At 31.0% G+C, this 21,265-nt stretch overlaps 1 protein-coding gene across 5 annotated transcripts; it reads right to left on the bottom strand.

Moving 5' to 3' along the window:
• Positions 1 to 730: 730 nt before the first annotated feature.
• Positions 731 to 20,077, bottom strand: LOC102594307 (uncharacterized). 5 transcript variants are annotated; one of them, XM_015303863.1, is made up of 9 exons: positions 19,911 to 20,077; positions 17,250 to 17,444; positions 16,601 to 16,924; positions 16,228 to 16,441; positions 15,162 to 15,308; positions 14,946 to 15,067; positions 5,623 to 5,827; positions 3,975 to 4,228; positions 731 to 1,203 (listed from the first exon to the last, which is right to left on the bottom strand). In XM_015303863.1, the coding sequence occupies exons 2-9, from the start codon at positions 17,354 to 17,356 to the stop codon at positions 1,035 to 1,037; spliced, it is 1,542 nt and encodes a 513-aa protein (XP_015159349.1). In that variant the 5' UTR covers positions 17,357 to 17,444; positions 19,911 to 20,077; the 3' UTR covers positions 731 to 1,034. The 5 variants fall into 5 exon arrangements, 4 of the variants coding, with proteins under 4 accessions (XP_015159349.1, XP_006364267.1, XP_015159350.1 ...); XM_006364205.2 differs by having other exon boundaries at positions 19,925 to 20,077; XM_015303864.1 differs by having other exon boundaries at positions 17,250 to 17,356; positions 19,925 to 20,077.
• Between the last annotated feature and the right edge of the window lie 1,188 nt (positions 20,078 to 21,265).

The raw sequence follows: 21,265 nt of genomic DNA, 5'->3' as shown, positions 1-21,265 counted from the left end.
AAGTTTTCTATCTTGATTCAATTGATAAGTATTTTAATAATCTTTTTCTTTTTATGAATTACAGCTACATATAAAATAATTTTGAAATTTAAATTTTTCAATATAATTTGTTTGTGAAATTTATTAATATTTTTTAAAAAAAAAGATAATTTGCTTAAAAAGAAGTTAATTTCCCTTCTTAATTGAGACAAGAGGATAGTAGTATTGAGAATTAATTGGTAAATTTATCAAAATTTGCATACTTTGGCTTTCAAAAAGAAAATTATGACAAGTATTTAAGAATGATGAGAGTAATAAAAATCGCATTTTACTGTTTTAAAAAAAATGAAAATTTGAGTTCTAAAATTACTAAAAAAATATTTCTATAGTTAAAAACATTTTTAAAATTGTACTATTGAAAAAGCTAACTTGATTTTAAATTGTGAGGATTGAATATAGGGCATGTAAAAAATATAGTGAAGATTGAATAATAAATGGGGTGCACAAAATATGAATGAAGTTGATAATGTTTAAGCATTTAAAATTTATAATAGATAGTAAAATTGTAATGATATACAGAGAATGAGTCCACATTGTTACACATGTTTAGAGGCTATTGGTGAGGGAATAAGATAAGGCTAAGTACATAGTACAATACTATAATTTAAATTGCATATTGTACAACTCTTCATAGCCATGATCGTCCTTCCATGGCTCTTCTATATAATAGAAAAAATATGGGCGTCTGGTCTATCACTTGACTCAACTTTCCGTAATTATTACTAATAGTAGTTTTACAGGAATTCGCTTTGAATACTTTGGGTTCATACAATAATATACTACAAGATAACAGTCACAAAATAAACTTCAAAAAGAAGAGTAACTTTTAGGACGTTACTTCAACAGTAACCAGTACTGGGAAACAAAAAGTAAGAAATTAAAAAGGGAATGTTTAAATGGGCACCTAAAAAGAATTGAAGCATTCTCTCATGCATCTATAAACAATGAAGAAAATTTTGTAGTGAATGGAAAAAGGAACTGACTACTACTAGTTCTTACTTCCATCGCAGGGATTGCCTTATCCCAGTATAGATAAGTCCCAAAGACCGCCCTATCAAGCTAACCAGAAAAAATGAGATAGCATCGCTCAGCCTAGAAATGACAGTTCTTACCAACGGCATTGCAATATCAGCCAATTCAAGGAGAAGACTGTAGTAATATCTCCTGAAAGGGTAAAGCAAGACAACGACAGTAAGTAAATTATATTCTGGGCTTGCGAATGCCAACACATACAAAGACAGTGCACTGACAAGATCATTCAAACATGTTTTGGTGTATGAATGTATGATGTGGTCATCAGTAACAAGAGAATCTAATGATAATGGTTATACGGCGTATTTTTGTACAAGTTATAAGACTTAAAAGTCCGTTAACTGTTAAGGCTTCAGAGGCTTGAGGTGCCAATATAATCAGTCGTGTAATAAAACCAACTAACTATACCCATCCAAAAACCAGAATATGTGAGACAACTTCTCGCAATACAAGACCAAATCTCAATAAACAGCATTAGAACTTCCAATCTTTCAGGCAATTCGAACTGCATATGATATTTAAAACATAAAAGCATCAACAAACATATATTTGTCTAATAACAAAGATTCTCATTATTTCATGGGGCTCAACAATATAAATCTTGACACCACATCTGATAGCTCCACGGAAAAGGGTGAAGCTATAGAAGCCCTAAGAAGACCGGCATCAAGGTCTCAAGCTAATAAAATGCAAGACAAGGTTGATGGCCTTCAATGATTTAAGATACTTATCGTGGAAGAAGAGCCCAAGAATTATGGCGAAGAGTGGGCCAAGTGTTTTACATATTTTATGATCCAAGCCTCTAAGTGCTTTACATATTTTATGATCCAAGCCTAAGTCCAAGAGGAGGAAGATTGGGGCCCACATGGAGCTCCAAAAGAGCTGAAAATTCTTCCGAAAAATGGGCTGAGAATCACGCCCAAAAGGGGCTGCTTAGGAGTGTGGTTTTTGTTTCTAAAATTGACACTTCCCTTATTTTGTTAGGTAGTTTTGGGAAGAAGTGTGACATTAGTTTCTACTTGTTTTCCTAGTTTTATGTTTCTTAGTTTAAAGTTTCCTAGTTAGATTTTACTACTTATTTCCGTAAAAGTAGAATTTGAATTTCATGGTGTCTGGGAGAGAGGTACACATTGGGCCCTATATATAGGGGCATTACCTTTGCTTTTTAAGCACAGCATTATTATTAATAGGGAAAAAGGACAAATATACCCCCAAACTATCGTAAATGATATTCAAATACCCTCCGTCATACTTTTGGGACATTGGTGCCCCTGCCGTCCAAAAACTAGAGTATATATACCCTTTATACTAACGGAGTGTTAAAATCTTATCCACTGATCTGACATTTATTGACGAATAAGATTGCGCCACGTGTCCCTATTTAGTCTTCCGTTAGAGTGAAGGGCATGATACCCTTCGTCATACTTTTGGGACATTGGTGCCCCTGCCGTCCAAAAACTAGAGTATATATACCCTTTATACTAACGGAGTGTTAAAATCTTATCCACTGATCTGACATTTATTGACGAATAAGATTGCGCCACGTGTCCCTATTTAGTCTTCCGTTAGAGTGAAGGGCATATATGCTCTAGTTTTTGGATGGCAGGGCACCAATGTCTCAAAAATATGACGGAGGGTATCTGCATACCATTTACAATAGTTCAGGGGTATATTTGTCCTTTTTCCCTTATTAATATTATTGAGAGTTATTTTCTTTACATGTTTGTATATTGGCTACTTGGAGTTTATCATCCAACCTTATAAGAACTACTCCCTCCGTCCACTTGTTAATTTGACTAATTTTCAAAGTTAAATTAGATTACATTAATTTGATATTTTAAACAAAAAAATTAGATATTCAAAAACTATACGAAAAGTACTATAAATTGCAATTTTTTGCATATCAATATGATGAAAAAATACATCATAAAATATTAGTCAAAGTTCTTATTGTTTGACTTTAAAAAAGAAAACCATGACAATTAAAAGTGCGCGGAGGGAGTATTTATTTTGAGAGGTAAGATTAATTTGTGCATGATATCTATGGTTCTTACGCAATTAATTGAAGAAAGTAATTGTCCTATACTAATTATTGTCTCAATTAAGATCACTTTCATCTAAGTTCTTGAATTGAAGCTGCTAGTAAACATGATTGGCCCTGATCCACTAATTAGGTCTACCACAAACAATAGGGTTCTTAGTAATTACTTTCGAGATGTGGGAATTTATTTCTCGATTTTTGCTCATCTTTGATCTTCATATTTTTGTTTTCGCATTATTTCCTTCTTTTTTAAAGTAAGTTGATTCTTATCAACATCTCTTAAGAAAATAAAAACAAACAACAGCCATTATTTTTACCAACAATTCCCTAACTGGTCAGCAGTAGAGCAAGTGTCCTGAACCTTACTATCATGTCATGTCCTTAGATTATCATTGCAATTCTGTCCACTTAGTGTCCCCAATTATCAATGTAACTCTCTAGGTACACAATCATGCATTTCCCCTATATACTGTCACTACATTATCTTATAGATTTGTATTTATTAAAGACATCTCAGTTCCATCATCCATCATCCATGAAGGGGTAAGGTCAGCGTACACTCTATCCTCCCCAGACCCCACAAGGGTATGTTGTTGTTGTATAGCAGTTCCAACATTGGGAATTAAGTTAATATTCTACTTAATCAAAAACTTTAAAGGTTAGTTGTAGAATTACAGTTCTAACATCGTGACTCAAGTATCACAATTAATGGACTAAAGTCCAAAAATTACCTAAATCACCCACAACTACGAACCTTGACAATCACCCAAGAAGATCCCAAGTCCCAGGGCATCACAAGAAGAAAACCAAAATTGAAATACATAATTAAAAAAAAAGAATGAGAATGAAGGCTTCTACTTACCATCCAGTCAAGGCCCTAAGTTCCTTGGTGCGTTTAACAGGTATGGAGATTTGGTTGATCAAAATAGTACTTAATTGAGATAAAACAGGCTGAGTACTCATCACTCTAAGCTTCTTCCACCAATTATCATTTTGAACTTTGCTCTTGCTAGATTCCTCGATAAGCTGGTGTTGAAATGTGTACAAGTCAAACCGATCTTCATACATGGAGACAACTGCTTCCATGTTCTGATGCAACCATTGGTTCATAGCAGCCTGTTAAAACATTTCAAAATGCAATTATTCATCACTAGATCAATATGTTATCAATTGCAAAATGCATGTCCTCTGATACAGCCGCTGGCTTATAGCTTTAGACTTCAAAACATTTGTGATTTTACAAGAGTATCATTTGATATAGAAAATAAAATCAAAACATCACACAAACCCAAATAACAAAACATGTAAGCTAAATGGAGGGAGTAATATTTTGCTTGTCTGACGACAGGGGCGCTGGAAGTGTTGCATTCCGGAAAAAAGTTATGCACTTCTGATGGCTACACCGTAAAAAAGAATCAATTTTGGAATTTTATTTTACCTTTTTCAACGGCTTTAACTGGAAAATCCAGAAATTGCATTGTAGTACACTATTATTTTGAAGGCTACCATACAACCTGTAAATTTCAACAAACAAGCATGACATAAAACACACCCAAAGCACATCTAACATTGTTCAATTAACTTTGAGATAGCCTGTCAATCGAAAAGGTAGAACAATATTACTTCCTCAGGTTCAATTTGTTTTACTTTTCTTTTTAGTCCGTTTCAAAAAGAATGTCTTTTTCCTTTTTTGCTACTCTTTAATTTCAACTTTCCACATGACATGTTTACGACCACGAGATTAAAGGAAACTTTGCTACATTCTATATATCTTTAGTTTAAGACCACAAGATTCAAAAGCCTACTTTATTTTAACTCAATGTCAAGTCAAAACCAAACAAACAAATTGAAACAAAGGAAGTATTATTTTTTGTTTTTTTGGACCACTTGCTATCGAATGGAAAATAATATTTTAATAGACTGATGAGCAGGGCATCAAAATTCGTCGGGAATATTTACCGATGGAAGGCCTTAGGGAAGTACCGACGGCATCTTATTTCCACTGAAAATTCATTCAAGCGAGTTGATTTCCAACCTTTCCAAAGCTGTCAAAAAAATCTTATTTCCGAAGGCTTTTCTACCACTTCCTCCGTCGAAAATCCCAGAAATTCAAGCAGTGAAAGTAACTGGAGTTGATATGTTTTTTTTTTAAGAAGAAGAAGAAGAAGAATTGGAGGTGACATGTGAAACTTTAATTAATCCTTATTTTCATCCACCGAACTCCTGCTACCTCCCACCAACATAGGTACCACGTAATTCTACCTACCAAGGCTTAGGCAAATAGGAGAAATCATCTAGTTTTTTGTATCTGCTGGAATTTAAGCCCTGATAACATAGATTTACAACTCACTTCCTTGACCACTAGGCACACCCTTTAGGTGCAGATGGAGAAGAATATATAAGAAAGAGAAAATACAATTCCAAGTGAAGATAAATTGTGTATATATACAAAGAGGGTCAATGATTAACAAATAAAAGAATGTGTTTGTAGCCAGGGAGAAGTTTAATACCTCATTGCGTAATTTCTGAAGTGCTCGGGTTGACAATGTACATAAACTCAACCCAAGGTTGTTCATTTCATTTGACATACTACTATCAACAGATATAAGCTCCAAATACATACTTGCAATCCCATCTGCCAACATTATAACCAAATCCTCCAGTACAGAAACTCCGTGCTCCATAAACAAGCTATCATTATAAAAGCCAGGTTTCCTGCCATGATAGACAATAGAGAACATTAAGACATTTTTGGGATAAATTTTTTTTTGGTTGGGAATCCAAACTCCACAGGGACATCAAACAATACCAACTGCAAGGAGAACATACGAAGCAGTAATAGGCCACAACTTTGGTTCTGTTTCAGTTTTAGCTACACTTTACTGCTGCTAAGGTGACAAGTTGGAAGGACTAATAAAGTCTGCACATACTTCAATTATGATCATGAATATTCAAATCTGTTAAGTGTCTCATCAGTCAATAAAGACAACATATTTTTAGTCAACCACTTGGCAACTGGAATGCAATTCTGCATAGATCCTACTGTCTTGCTTGAAATCCACTGCAATAATTCTGCCAAAGTAAAAGTTATTCATTCTACTATACTTTTTTTCTTCTTGACAAGTTATTCACACTATTTTAGAGACCACACCCGATGAACTTTTGAGTGTACCTCCCCGTCTACGTAAAGATAAGTCAATTATGTCTGGGAGCTAATTGGTTTGGCGAGCATTGGGTTCTGAAGGAGTGAGAATGGTACAAGTATGTCGTCGACAAACGGGGAAACTTCTCGTTCACCTACTTCAGTGAGCGAGTTGCCACAGAACCAATCTAACCTTCTTGTTTGTCCTTCTCATAGTATGGATTCTTGTGTAGGTACAAGACCCTCGGATGGAGGAATGCAAGCATTAATCAAGGAGCCTACTCTTAATAATGAGAAGATTATGATAGTCTCATTGAGCAGCCAGCTTGAAGTATTTTCCAACATATTGAGGGGAATTTCACCCCAAGGTAAAGAAAATGCTTCTTCTGAAACTTCAAGGTACAATAGTTTAACTTAACACTTACACATATTGAATGAACAAAGTGCGAGCGGTAAGGGTGGCAACGGAACCGGTAACGGAACTACCGGACCGGGACGTTCCGGAACCGGAACGGAACCGGGCACCACGGGCCGGAACCGAACCGGAACCGGGACGGACCGGAACCGGTAATTCCGGAAAAAAATCCGTGTACCCGTCCCGGACCGGTAACGGACCGGTAACGGACCGGACCGGACCGGACCGGAAACCGGGTCCAACCGTTAAAATTATAATTTTTTTATTAAAATTAAAAAATTAGGAACATTACACTTAAAAATTTATACTTTTAAAGTTTTAAATACAAACTTTCAAACTTTTAAAAGTATAAAAGTTTAAATTTCACAATTTAAAAGTTTGAAAATTTAAAATCAAACTTTAAAACTATAAAAGTTTAAATTTCACCCTTTAAAAGTTTGAAAATTTAAATTTAAATTATAAACTTTAAAACTATAAAACTATAAAAATTTAAATTTCACACTTAAAAGTTTGAAAATTTAAATTTAAATTATAAACTTTAAAACTATAAAACTATAAAAATTTAAATTTCACACTTAAAAGTTTGAAAATTTAAATTTAAATTATAAACTTTAAAACTATAAAACTATAAAAATTTAAATTTCACACTTAAAAGTTTGAAAATTTAAATTTAAATTATAAACTTTAAAACTATAAAACTATAAAAATTTAAATTTCACACTTAAAAGTTTGAAAATTTAAATTTAAATTATAAACTTTAAAACTATAAAACTATAAAAATTTAAATTTCACACTTAAAAGTTTGAAAATTTAAATTTAAATTATAAACTTTAAAACTATAAAACTATAAAAATTTAAATTTCACACTTCAAATTTTAAAAGTTTGAAAATTTAAATTCAAACTTTAAAACTATAAAAGTTTAAATTTCACCCTTTAAAAGTTTGAAAATTTAAATTTAAATTATAAACTTTAAAACTATAAAACTATAAAAATTTAAATTTCACACTTTAAAAGTTTGAAAATTTAAATTTAAATTATAAACTTTAAAACTATAAAACTATAAAAATTTAAATTTCACACTTTAAAAGTTTGAAAATTTAAATTTAAATTATAAACTTTAAAACTATAAAACTATAAAAATTTAAATTTCACACTTTAAAAGTTTGAAAATTTAAATTTAAATTATAAACTTTAAAACTATAAAACTATAAAAATTTAAATTTCACACTTTAAATTTTAAAAGTTTGAAAATTTAAATTCAAACTTTAAAACTATAAAAATTTAAATTTCACACTTTAAAAGTTTGAAAATTTAAATTCAAACTTTAAAACTATAAAAATTTAAATTTCACACTTTAAAAGTTTGAAAATTTAAATTCAAACTTTAAAACTATAAAAATTTAAATTTCACACTTTAAAAGTTTGAAAATTTAAATTCAAACTTTAAAACTATAAAAATTTAAATTTCACACTTTAAAAGTTTGAAAATTTAAATTCAAACTTTAAAACTATAAAAATTTAAATTTCACACTTTAAAAGTTTGAAAATTTAAATTCAAACTTTAAAACTATAAAAATTTAAATTTCACACTTTAAAAGTTTGAAAATTTAAATTCAAACTTTAAAACTATAAAAATTTAAATTTCACACTTTAAATTTTAAAAGTTTGAAAATTTAAATTCAAACTTTAAAACTATAAAAATTTAAATTTCACACTTTAAAAGTTTGAAAATTTAAATTCAAACTTTAAAACTATAAAAATTTAAATTTCACACTTTAAAAGTTTGAAAATTTAAATTCAAACTTTAAAACTATAAAAATTTAAATTTCACACTTTAAAAGTTTGAAAATTTAAATTCAAACTTTAAAACTATAAAAATTTAAATTTCACACTTTAAAAGTTTGAAAATTTAAATTCAAACTTTAAAACTATAAAAATTTAAATTTCACACTTTAAAAGTTTGAAAATTTAAATTCAAACTTTAAAACTATAAAAATTTAAATTTCACACTTTAAAAGTTTGAAAATTTAAATTCAAACTTTAAAACTATAAAAATTTAAATTTCACACTTTAAATTTTAAAAGTTTGAAAATTTAAATTCAAACTTTAAAACTATAAAAATTTAAATTTCACACTTTAAAAGTTTGAAAATTTAAATTCAAACTTTAAAACTATAAAAATTTAAATTTCACACTTTAAAAGTTTGAAAATTTAAATTCAAACTTTAAAACTATAAAAATTTAAATTTCACACTTTAAAAGTTTGAAAATTTAAATTCAAACTTTAAAACTATAAAAATTTAAATTTCACACTTTAAAAGTTTGAAAATTTAAATTCAAACTTTAAAACTATAAAAATTTAAATTTCACACTTTAAAAGTTTGAAAATTTAAATTCAAACTTTAAAACTATAAAAATTTAAATTTCACACTTTAAAAGTTTGAAAATTTAAATTCAAACTTTAAAACTATAAAAATTTAAATTTCACACTTTAAATTTTAAAAGTTTGAAAATTTAAATTCAAACTTTAAAACTATAAAAATTTAAATTTCACACTTTAAAAGTTTGAAAATTTAAATTCAAACTTTAAAACTATAAAAATTTAAATTTCACACTTTAAAAGTTTGAAAATTTAAATTCAAACTTTAAAACTATAAAAATTTAAATTTCACACTTTAAAAGTTTGAAAATTTAAATTCAAACTTTAAAACTATAAAAATTTAAATTTCACACTTTAAAAGTTTGAAAATTTAAATTCAAACTTTAAAACTATAAAAATTTAAATTTCACACTTTAAAAGTTTGAAAATTTAAATTCAAACTTTAAAACTATAAAAATTTAAATTTCACACTTTAAAAGTTTGAAAATTTAAATTCAAACTTTAAAACTATAAAAATTTAAATTTCACACTTTAAATTTTAAAAGTTTGAAAATTTAAATTCAAACTTTAAAACTATAAAAATTTAAATTTCACACTTTAAAAGTTTGAAAATTTAAATTCAAACTTTAAAACTATAAAAATTTAAATTTCACACTTTAAAAGTTTGAAAATTTAAATTCAAACTTTAAAACTATAAAAATTTAAATTTCACACTTTAAAAGTTTGAAAATTTAAATTCAAACTTTAAAACTATAAAAATTTAAATTTCACACTTTAAAAGTTTGAAAATTTAAATTCAAACTTTAAAACTATAAAAATTTAAATTTCACACTTTAAAAGTTTGAAAATTTAAATTCAAACTTTAAAACTATAAAAATTTAAATTTCACACTTTAAAAGTTTGAAAATTTAAATTCAAACTTTAAAACTATAAAAATTTAAATTTCACACTTTAAATTTTAAAAGTTTGAAAATTTAAATTCAAACTTTAAAACTATAAAAATTTAAATTTCACACTTTAAAAGTTTGAAAATTTAAATTCAAACTTTAAAACTATAAAAATTTAAATTTCACACTTTAAAAGTTTGAAAATTTAAATTCAAACTTTAAAACTATAAAAATTTAAATTTCACACTTTAAAAGTTTGAAAATTTAAATTCAAACTTTAAAACTATAAAAATTTAAATTTCACACTTTAAAAGTTTGAAAATTTAAATTCAAACTTTAAAACTATAAAAATTTAAATTTCACACTTTAAAAGTTTGAAAATTTAAATTCAAACTTTAAAACTATAAAAATTTAAATTTCACACTTTAAAAGTTTGAAAATTTAAATTCAAACTTTAAAACTATAAAAATTTAAATTTCACACTTTAAATTTTAAAAGTTTGAAAATTTAAATTCAAACTTTAAAACTATAAAAATTTAAATTTCACACTTTAAAAGTTTGAAAATTTAAATTCAAACTTTAAAACTATAAAAATTTAAATTTCACACTTTAAAAGTTTGAAAATTTAAATTCAAACTTTAAAACTATAAAAATTTAAATTTCACACTTTAAAAGTTTGAAAATTTAAATTCAAACTTTAAAACTATAAAAATTTAAATTTCACACTTTAAAAGTTTGAAAATTTAAATTCAAACTTTAAAACTATAAAAATTTAAATTTCACACTTTAAAAGTTTGAAAATTTAAATTCAAACTTTAAAACTATAAAAATTTAAATTTCACACTTTAAAAGTTTGAAAATTTAAATTCAAACTTTAAAACTATAAAAATTTAAATTTCACACTTTAAATTTTAAAAGTTTGAAAATTTAAATTCAAACTTTAAAACTATAAAAATTTAAATTTCACACTTTAAAAGTTTGAAAATTTAAATTCAAACTTTAAAACTATAAAAATTTAAATTTCACACTTTAAAAGTTTGAAAATTTAAATTCAAACTTTAAAACTATAAAAATTTAAATTTCACACTTTAAAAGTTTGAAAATTTAAATTCAAACTTTAAAACTATAAAAATTTAAATTTCACACTTTAAAAGTTTGAAAATTTAAATTCAAACTTTAAAACTATAAAAATTTAAATTTCACACTTTAAAAGTTTGAAAATTTAAATTCAAACTTTAAAACTATAAAAATTTAAATTTCACACTTTAAAAGTTTGAAAATTTAAATTCAAACTTTAAAACTATAAAAATTTAAATTTCACACTTTAAATTTTAAAAGTTTGAAAATTTAAATTCAAACTTTAAAACTATAAAAATTTAAATTTCACACTTTAAAAGTTTGAAAATTTAAATTCAAACTTTAAAACTATAAAAATTTAAATTTCACACTTTAAAAGTTTGAAAATTTAAATTCAAACTTTAAAACTATAAAAATTTAAATTTCACACTTTAAAAGTTTGAAAATTTAAATTCAAACTTTAAAACTATAAAAATTTAAATTTCACACTTTAAAAGTTTGAAGGACCGGACCGGGACGGAACCGGGACTAACCGGACCGGGACGGACCGGTAAATCCCGGTTTCCGTCCCGTTACCCCTCCCGGACCGGAACAATTCCGGATCTAAACGGTACTATCCGGAACCGAGACGGAACCGGTAACGGACCGGAACGGACCGGAACCGGTACCGGTACCTCCCGGTTCCGTTGCCAGTCATAGCGAGCGGTAGCTTGTCTTTATGCGAGCTTAATGATTCTTTTCCATGTGTTGATAATGTCCTTGTTGAGAGTGTTCATACACTAGTTGATCTTATCATGACCGAATTGATTCTTCTTGCAAGATCGATTTGTGTCCACCTAGTGTTGATACTTGTGTTTTGGATGATATTGCATTGTAATGTGAAACTTGTTTGATCAACTTGTTTGTGATTCTAGTCCACTAATTGAGGAATTTAGTCATGTGATTAATGAGCCTCAAATTAGTGATGATATCATAAAGTTGATCATTTGAAAAGGAGGGACTCTTTGAGCCTATCTCTTGTGGAAGATCCTATTACTCGTTCTTCTCACAGAGGTCATATGATTGAAACTGCCTTGGAAGATGACATTTGTCTTTTTGAGAATGGGATTACATGTTTTAATTCTTCATCATTGATTGATCATTCTCTCTTGAAGTACAATATCTTATTTGAAGTTGATGAGATCATTCTAATGGTGTGATATGTGATGGTAATGTAGCTCGTCTTGAGGGCTATAACTTGTATGATAACCCACTATGATATGTTGAGAAAGAAGATGATGCTTGTTTTCAAATGGTTACTTCTTTGAGTGTTCCAATTCTTATAATGTGATTGATGATGTTCTTGAATCTAATAGTGATATTACAAATGAGGACACTCAGAATGAAGTTATTTTGTGTGACACCTTTCTTTATTATCTATTTGCATATGATTATGTTCGTACTTGTTTGAGGGTATATCTTATGTGAGGAGGGAATTAAATGGGGTGATTGGGTATTTTGGACCAAGATGTGAGGCTATGCTTTCCTTTTACCCCCGGTGACACTTTTAAAGTGTGTGAGTTAGTACCGTACCACCTTGGAAATGGTATTGTCTTGAAATTGAGGATCGTATGTGCTTCATGTCTACTAGAACTAATGAGGTTGTACCATTGGTGCTTTTATGATCTTATTTCATGATCTTAGGGATAACCAAGTTCTGTGTGTGCGCTTTATGTGAGGCCTTTTTTTTAGAATAGTTGATACTTGGTTATATCACATCCTTGGCATGTTGGTAGGTTTGTGGTATCTTATGCTAACCCTCATGCTATGAGATCCTAGTTGTTGTTTATCTTTTCTATGGTTTTGCAAGGTTTGGATTTGAGGATGAATCTTTTTCAAAAAGGGAGAATGATGCAAGCAAGCTTCATCAAAGTCGAGCTAAGGAGTTCGTAGGCTTTTCGTCGAGTTGCTACTTTAGAGGCTTAGAGGGTGCTTGGAATGAAGGCATGAAGCTTAATAACATGCTAAAGTGGAAGTGCAAGGGAGAAGGGAGAAAGGGGCTATGTATACAAAGAGGTTATTCTTATAACACATGCCCTCGTGACTAAGAAAACTAAGGCCCTTATTTCATTAAAGGTATTTTTGTAATAACCATTATTAGTCTTTACTCTTTAGTCCTAGTCTAGTCTAATAAATACTACATAATGTCATTTTATTAGGTAGATTATGTTGATTGATGAACTGTGTGAGACTCTTGTGAGAGTTGAGGCTATGTCCTTTGTTGCTAAACAATACTGATGAGATTGCTTTCTTGGGAATCATTCCTCTTGAGGGTCATCTTAGAGGAAGATTACTTGTTTGAGGAATTTTTCCTCTTAAGGGTGTCTAAGAGAATTGGTGTTTGTTTTGGATTCATAATTGACGGTTTTAGTTTCTATAGCTATTGTTGTCAATTAATTTTCTTTCTTGTGTCATTCTATCTATCTTCTGTTTAATTGTTCTTAGTTTAGGGTTTCTTCCACATTCGATATTGTATCACCTTGCCAGAGAAAACTCTTTGTTCATTATCATTGACTGGCATGGAGAACAGGGACATCATGTAAGTAGGTAAAGCATCTAAAACATTGTTGACATGTGTCACTCTACCTCCTAGGGACAGGTATTGGCTCTTCCAGTTGACAAGCTTCTTCTCTCATTTCTCCAAAACAGTGTTCCCTTTGATCTACTCTCTTTTTTTAAACTGTTTGAAGATCCTAAAAAACACAGATACCTTTTGATTTACTCTTAGATCCCAAAGGCATGACAAGACATACAGTTGGTAGCTCTCCTACGTTACCCCCCAAAATATTGGCTAAACTGATGATATCAGGTATCTCATTTACTTTTACTGGGTAAAAGCTTTTACCCCAGTTGATGTGAAGTACTGAGAATGGGAAATAGAGTGTCATCAGCATACCGAAAATGGGATGGCCAAACCTTGACTATCACCAATCTTCGGCTCTTAGCATGAAAACCCCTTATCCACATGTTTGTTTGGGTCGTCCTTAACTTGCCATTAAGACCCTCCATTGCCAAAACAAAAGGGAAAGGGGACAAAGGATCCACTTGCCTAAATACTCTCTCAGAAGAAAGGCTATGCCTCATCACCAGTTAATAGCCTTTGATCTTGAATTTCCTCTAACTCAGTCAGTTGACTAAGGATATTTTGTTTTTGTAACCCCAAATTACCCTGGATAGTTCTCCTCCATTCTTTAAGTTTCACTTTCAGAGCTTTTATTTTGAAAGCTAAGATGTATCTGTTTTACCAACACAAGCACAAGATCCCACCAAGCTTTAACTCTTTCGTTGAAATTTTTGGTCTGTAACCATAACCAATTCTCAAATTTGAAAAAAGAATTAGTCCTCTCCCAGTTGCCACATTCAAGGACTATAGGACAGTGATCAGAAGTGAATTTGTGCAGGACTGATTGTTTAATGTTTCTAAAAGAGATTTCCCACTCTTCAGATATCAGGAATCTATCAAGTCTAGCAGCTATATCATGGCCTTCCCCTTTCCTCCAAGTGAAATTACTGCCTGCTAATTGTACATCCAGTAATGCCGTATCTTCTATGCATTCAGAAAAATCATTCATGGCTTTGTTGAATCTAGTGAAATTCTTTTTTTTAAGCAAAGTTCAACAAGCCATTTGTTCAAAGAGATTTAGGAACACCTCATAAGTTTTTTCAAGACATCAAAAGCTCCAACAGACAGTTCGAAATGAAAGAATCATACAGGCAACTCATTCTGCTAAAAGTACACATACATGAATATAGCAGGAATATTGTTGGCAGCAGGGTTAGTGACGACTAGCTCTTAGCCCAAAGAAAAGGTAAACAAACAAAAAAAATAAGAACAAGAACTACATTGTTCATTGTACATTCACGACTAAGAGAAGCAAGGGCTGATTTTCTTACCTGAGAGAACCAAAGCTAAGAACACAAATAAATTCAGCAAATAGATGCTCCTTCCCTGACTTTATGATGTTCGTCAGGACTCCATATCCATTTAAGTTATTAACTGCTGAAGAAAGACATTCCTGACAATGTAATAGAAAGAAGAAAGATCTAAATAATACAGACTTGCAGCCTTATGTTCTTTCCCAAAATATAAATACATATTTCAAGTCATACCGTGTTAGTTTTGCCATTTTGCAGAGCGAGTTCCTCTTCAAGCCAAGTAACACATAAAGGCTGGCACAACTTCTGAATGACATCATTAAAAATGCCCAGAGAGTCATCATTGCCGAAGGTAACAGCATTCGCAGAAATACTATCTACCTGTTAAGGTGTAGACCATTATTAAAGACAGAAAAGGAAAGGAAAAACAAAAGTGAACTATAAAGCCATCACTTCTGCTCTTCCATCTTCTCTTACGCCGATGTGAAACATAAAATACTAATGTCCCAGTACCACACAAATCTTATCATGGACACCAAAATACTGACTCAAAAATATTGATAAAAAAGAAAAAAGCTTCATCCAATAGGAGTGCAAAACTATACATCAATGCCATATATTAAGAAATTAACCTTGGTCTTAAGTCCCGACAACCAGAAAAAAAAATGGACCTTAGGCCTAACTCAATCCTGAGAGATGGCTCATGAGGCTATAACTCATATCCTCAATCAATGTGAGATTATAACACCACATCTGGAGAGTGGATGATATTACATGGGAGCACAACAATGGAAACCCAACAACAGGGATGCACAGGACTTTGCTACCATGTTAAGAAAAATGAACATTAGACCTTAATCCAAAAAGCTAGCTTATGGGATGAGAATTGTCCAATACAAAGTAAAGAGACTAGCTCATACCCCAACCAATGTAGGACTCATGAGTCAACTGTACGTGTGTTTTTTTAACAAGGTATGAAAGCCAAATGCTCAAACCCATTCATGTTGTATTACCCTATTTTCAACCCCCATGTTATGTTATCCGCACTCCAAGTGTCCATCGTAGAGCTTGCGAGGAATAGTAAAACCGGTATACCACTCCACTTTTAAGAATGGTTGAATCCTAAGTGTACTTTCAGTAAGATTATGAAGGATCTAGTGCATGCTGTTTTCTTCACGAGACATTCATATGTACCTAAATTGTTTCACTATGCTCCACTTATTTCATGAGTGAATGAATCTAGTTTAAAGTATCACCAAGATATTTTATCTAATAAGGCAATGATAGAGACAGTGCCTGCCTCTTTCTTGAGCAACTGAAAAGACGCCCACAACAGCCTTAACCTTGGACCTTGAGCAAGGGTGGACAAATTTGAAGGTTGTTTTCCACGGTTCTGTTCAAATTCAATAGCACCAAGATCCACTTGTTTTATGGAAGACAGAGAATTCATCAGTTTTTCTTTTACGACATCCCATGCAAATTCTATGCTGATGGGATCATTGTTTCTCCTCACACTGCAGTTAAACATGGAAAAGAATTAACAATGAAAAGTGATACATAGATCTAACAATTAAAATGTTACATGGATCAAACATTGTCGAAAGACTGCAAAGCACCTTCAGTTAACTAACAATACCACTTAAAAAATGCACTGGTCTAATAACCATTCTTACCTACCCAAAGAGGACATCCTGTCAGGGTCCACATCTCCATTTTGGATCTTTCCTCCAGTATCTAAAGGAGAATTTTTTTCAGTAGGTATTATTCCAGCTATATATGTAAGGACTATGCTGGTCATGAGAAGCATATGGTCAATGGTAGGAACCCATTCAGAAGTTACTATAGCATCAGCATCAACAAGAGAAGCGAGGCAAAAGCAACTCTTGCAACTTTGCATTTTTGATCTTCTCTCCAACTTCATTAAGTACGGAGTAATGACCTTCCAAATGCTCGATGATGGAAAGCGAGATATTTTACAACTCCCAAAGAAAAAACCCCTGAGCCATAGATTGTGAGTATCAGACATTACTGATTACTGAAATAAAATTTCTTTCTTTTTAAAAAAAAATGGGAATGACCTTATTATATTGATGGCTATGCAACAGGAAATAAGAGGAAAGCCTGTCTATTCAAACATAGAAGCCGAAATTTAAACTCCATAACTAACTCTAAGGGATAAAGAAGCTTTAGAGTGACATGGTCTTTGGGCTATGTTTTATAATTTTATCTTCTTTTGCAACTATATCCATAGAAATCTGGTTACCTTTATCTCAAAAAATAAATATCCAGAGAAATCTAAGTGGTCAGATCAGGAAACAAGACCTGTTCATCAACATAGGTGAGCTTTTCGGCATGAAGAGTTGTTGTTTCAAGAGCTGTCCACTGTCCAGCAGCTTAAAACTTGATGTGAAAGCCACCTGTCCTGCCATCTGTAATTTTGTTTTCTTAGTAAAAAGATTCAATTGATTTTTCACATACTGCAAGATGCTCACACGACCTTGACTTCCAAAGCAACAACTGCATAACAATAAATGATAATCAATTACAACGATGAACATCCAGTCACTACAAAAAGGTATCCTAATATTTTCATTCCTTTTCCACGTGGTGTGCTATGTTACATGTTTTACCTTTTTTCTTTTGTACAACAATGACATAACTAGTGTTATCCCACAAGTGAGGTGTGGGGAGGGTAGGATGTACCAGACCTTACCCTACCTTTGTAGGGTAGAGAGGGTGTTTCCGATAGACCCTTAGCGCAACAGGAAAAATGAAGAATAAGATACTACATGAATACTAACTAATACTACTAAGAGCCTGTTTGGATTGGCCTAAAAGTTGGTCAAACCTACTTTTAAGTCATTGTTAGCTTTTAGGAGTGTTTGACAAAGTTTAAAATAAGTTTAAAATGACTTTAAAAAAGTTAAAAGTTAAAAGTAGATACTCCCCTACTTTTCATTTTTTTAACGTAAAAGTTACTAAAGTTTGACTTTTAAAAAGCTACTTTTTTAAGCTAAGCCAAACGGGCTCTAAATAAGGAGAAGAGGAGATTGACACCTTGCCTCTCCCAAATAAAAGTACGACAACACTTACTACCTACCACCCTTCTACCCTTATTCTCGACCTCCATATCATTCTATCTATGATCCTCAATAACTTAAAATGTGTCATGTCCTATCTAATCACCTCCCTCAAGTTCTTCTTGCCTATCTCTACCTTTCCTAAAACCTATTATAGTCAACTTCTCACACCGCCTTACTGGTGCATCCGTGCACCTCCTCTTCACATGCACGAACTATCTCAGCACTGCTTCCCTCGTCTTGTCTACCACGAAGGTCACTCCCACCTTATCTTTTATAACCTAGATCATAATCTTATCTCCTCTAGTATGCCCACACATCCATCTGAGCATCCTCATCTTTGCTACCTTCATCTTCTGATCGTATGCGTTCTTGACTAGCCAACATTCTGCCCCAATATGATAATATAAGTCTAACCACTACACTGTAGAACTTACCTTTAACCTTGGTTACACATTCTTATCACAAAATAACCCAAATGTGAACCTCCATTTCACCTACTCCGCTCCAATACGATATGTGACATCATTATCAATCTCCCTGTTAATTGGATCATAGACCCAAGATACTTGAAACTTCCTCTCTTGGGGTATGACATGTGTATCTATCTTCACTTCCACCTTCGCTTCATGTGTTTACATCCTTGAAACTTGCACTTTAGATACTCGATTTTAGTCTTGCTTAACTTGAAACCTTTAGATTCTAGAGATTGTTTCCAAACTTCTAGCCTATTGCTAACTCCATCACGAGTCCCGTCAATCAATACTATGTCATATGTGAATAACATACAACATGGTACCTCCCCTTGAATATGGCACGTTAATCTGCCTATCACTAAGACACTTTTTTTCTTTTGTATTTGGATTAAATTACAAGGCAGCTTAACATATGAGAGTAAGTGCATTGTTGCTCCTAATTTGCAGAAAGCAAAAACATGACTATGCAACTTTCATAGTGTATGAATGAAGCATGTCCTCACCATACATATGAATTCCAACAAGAAGAAAAAAACAATGAGTTTTGTCTTCTTTTATACGCCACTGTATGCTAGGGTGTCCAATTGGACACCCTTCATCGGAAAAAAATACCGCATATACAAGTAAAATGATACAGGAAGTGATTAAATAACATATTTTGAACACCCTTGGCATAATAGGTTGTTATAGCCTAGTGGTTTATGATGTCTTGAATGTGTGTTTAGACATCATTAATGAGTTAGTGCTTGCGTGTTCAAATCTCACTTGCAACAATATTTTTCCCTTTTTAAAAAGAGCTTTTGTTGTTTAATTTTTGGACCCTCTTCGTGAAATTCCTGTGACAATAGAGTTAATCAAACTTCCGTACAATTCCAAAGCATTAGACAAATGAAACTTGTATCAAATTACATTTGTCCGGCCTAAATATGACCTGTACAAATTGTAAATGAAGCTTAGAAAGGCTAAACAACCACTTGCATATTTAAAACAAATGAACTATCATAGGATATCAAAATACAATACAAATGTATGCATAAAAAGAAGTAGCATTCTAGTTCCCCGCATGTTTGGGTTGTACTGTTCACAAAGTATATTACACTTCACCATAGCATCTACTATACCAACAAAAAATTTACTTCACCATATTAATAAACCTCCTCACGTATCATATTCACCTCAACAAACAAAATGCACAACATTTATACAATCGGACAGAGAATTGAAGAACATATACTCTCATCAGCAACAGCGATACACATATCAATGATTTTCTAGCGGAATGCAGAATCCTTAAAACTCTAAAAACTCATTACTTAAATGTCTAAAAGCTCAATCCATGCGAGCAGAATAAAACCCTAGATATCATAGAGGGAGAGGAGCAAAACGGAGAAAGCGATTGAGAAAGCAGTGGTGGGAACGAAGCTTACTGGATTGGAAATACCTGGAGTGATGGATGGACCAAATACCGCACAGGAGGATAACCACCACAATGATTTACACATGAATACCAAAAGTCAAATACCGCACACTCCCTTTATTTGTGTTTCCTTTTTTTTCTGCTTATTTATTTGGTTTGCTTTAGTTGGAGCGGCTGCTGAGATTCTATTTTATGCTCTCTTGATCCATCCAATTGAAAATATATATTTATGTGGTAAAATGAGAACAAAATATATAATAATGGTACTATACAAAAAAGGAAAACAAATAGTAATGGAAAATATTAGGTTGAGAGTATTATTTAATCTCTTTTTAAGTGTGTATTTCACAGGGGTGAAGACTATCCTTTTATATGATATACAAATAATGCCTTTACAACCTTTGACAAATACGTTTAGTAAAATATTTAATTAATACAATAAATAGATACATTACGTTAAAAATAGATTAAGAGAAATATCCACAATTAAATGGATTTGTAATACTCCCCCTTAGATGTTTATAGATAATGTGTTTTGTTAAAACCTTACTAGAAAAAATCCAATGGGAAAAGGCCTAGTGAAGGAAAAAGATTACACATATTTGTAATATGTCTTGAGTGCTGCCTCATTAAAAACCTTACTAGGAAAATCCAATAGGACAAAACCTTGGTTAAGGAAAAAAGAGTACAGCGCGTATTTTACTACCCCTGATTAAAAATTTATTTGATATCTTGGAGATGGCGTATTTCAATCTTATATCTTGGTTTCTCAAATATTGATATTGGCAATGTCTTAGTGAAAAAATCTGCAAGATTATCACTCGAACAAATATTGAACATTTATCTCACCATTTTGTTGAAGATCATGTGTGAAAAATAACTTAGGCGAAATATGTTTTGTTTGGTCTCCTTTGATATATCCTTCCTTTAATTGAGTTGTGCAAGTAGCATTATCTTCAAACAATATTGTTGGAATTTATGTTTGCACAGAAAGACCACATAATTGCAAAATGTGTCGAGTCATTGATTTCAATCATACACACTTTCGACTGGCTTCATGAACGACTATTATCTCTGCATGATTTGAAGAAGTAGCAACTATTGTTTGCTTCATCGAACGCCATGATATAGATTGTAACACCCCGAAAATGCTAACAAGAGTCGCATGTCAATAAACCACTGCTTAATTATTACAATATGTTTAATTCTCATTTTGGGAACTTGAAATAATGTTATATTTGCAACCTTGCTTAAAATAATTGTCATCGTAATTTAATGTATTGTATGGAGGTATTTGCGTAATGTTTTAATTAGAAATATGTATAGCTTCAAAAAGGAGGTGAAGGATATATATATATATATATA

Source organism: Solanum tuberosum, unplaced genomic scaffold (assembly GCF_000226075.1).
Source record: "Solanum tuberosum cultivar DM 1-3 516 R44 unplaced genomic scaffold, SolTub_3.0 scf00475, whole genome shotgun sequence".
Classification (NCBI taxonomy): Eukaryota; Viridiplantae; Streptophyta; class Magnoliopsida; order Solanales; family Solanaceae; genus Solanum; species Solanum tuberosum.
Note: the sequence above shows the minus strand (reverse complement) of the source record. Positions and strands in the feature narration are given on the sequence as shown.

Excerpts from the sequence above, each read along its gene's own strand:
- LOC102594307 (XM_015303862.1), bottom strand. The coding sequence starts at position 19,723 with ATGAGAGTATATGTTCTTCAATTCTCTGTCCGATTGTATAAATGTTGT. Across the intron at positions 15,309-16,227 it reads TTCAGTTGCTCAAGAAAGAG|GTAGATAGTATTTCTGCGAA; the intron begins GCAGGCACTGTC and ends ACACCTTAACAG. Across the intron at positions 1,204-3,974 it reads CTTAGGGCCTTGACTGGATG|GAGATATTACTACAGTCTTC; the intron begins GTAAGTAGAAGC and ends TTACCCTTTCAG.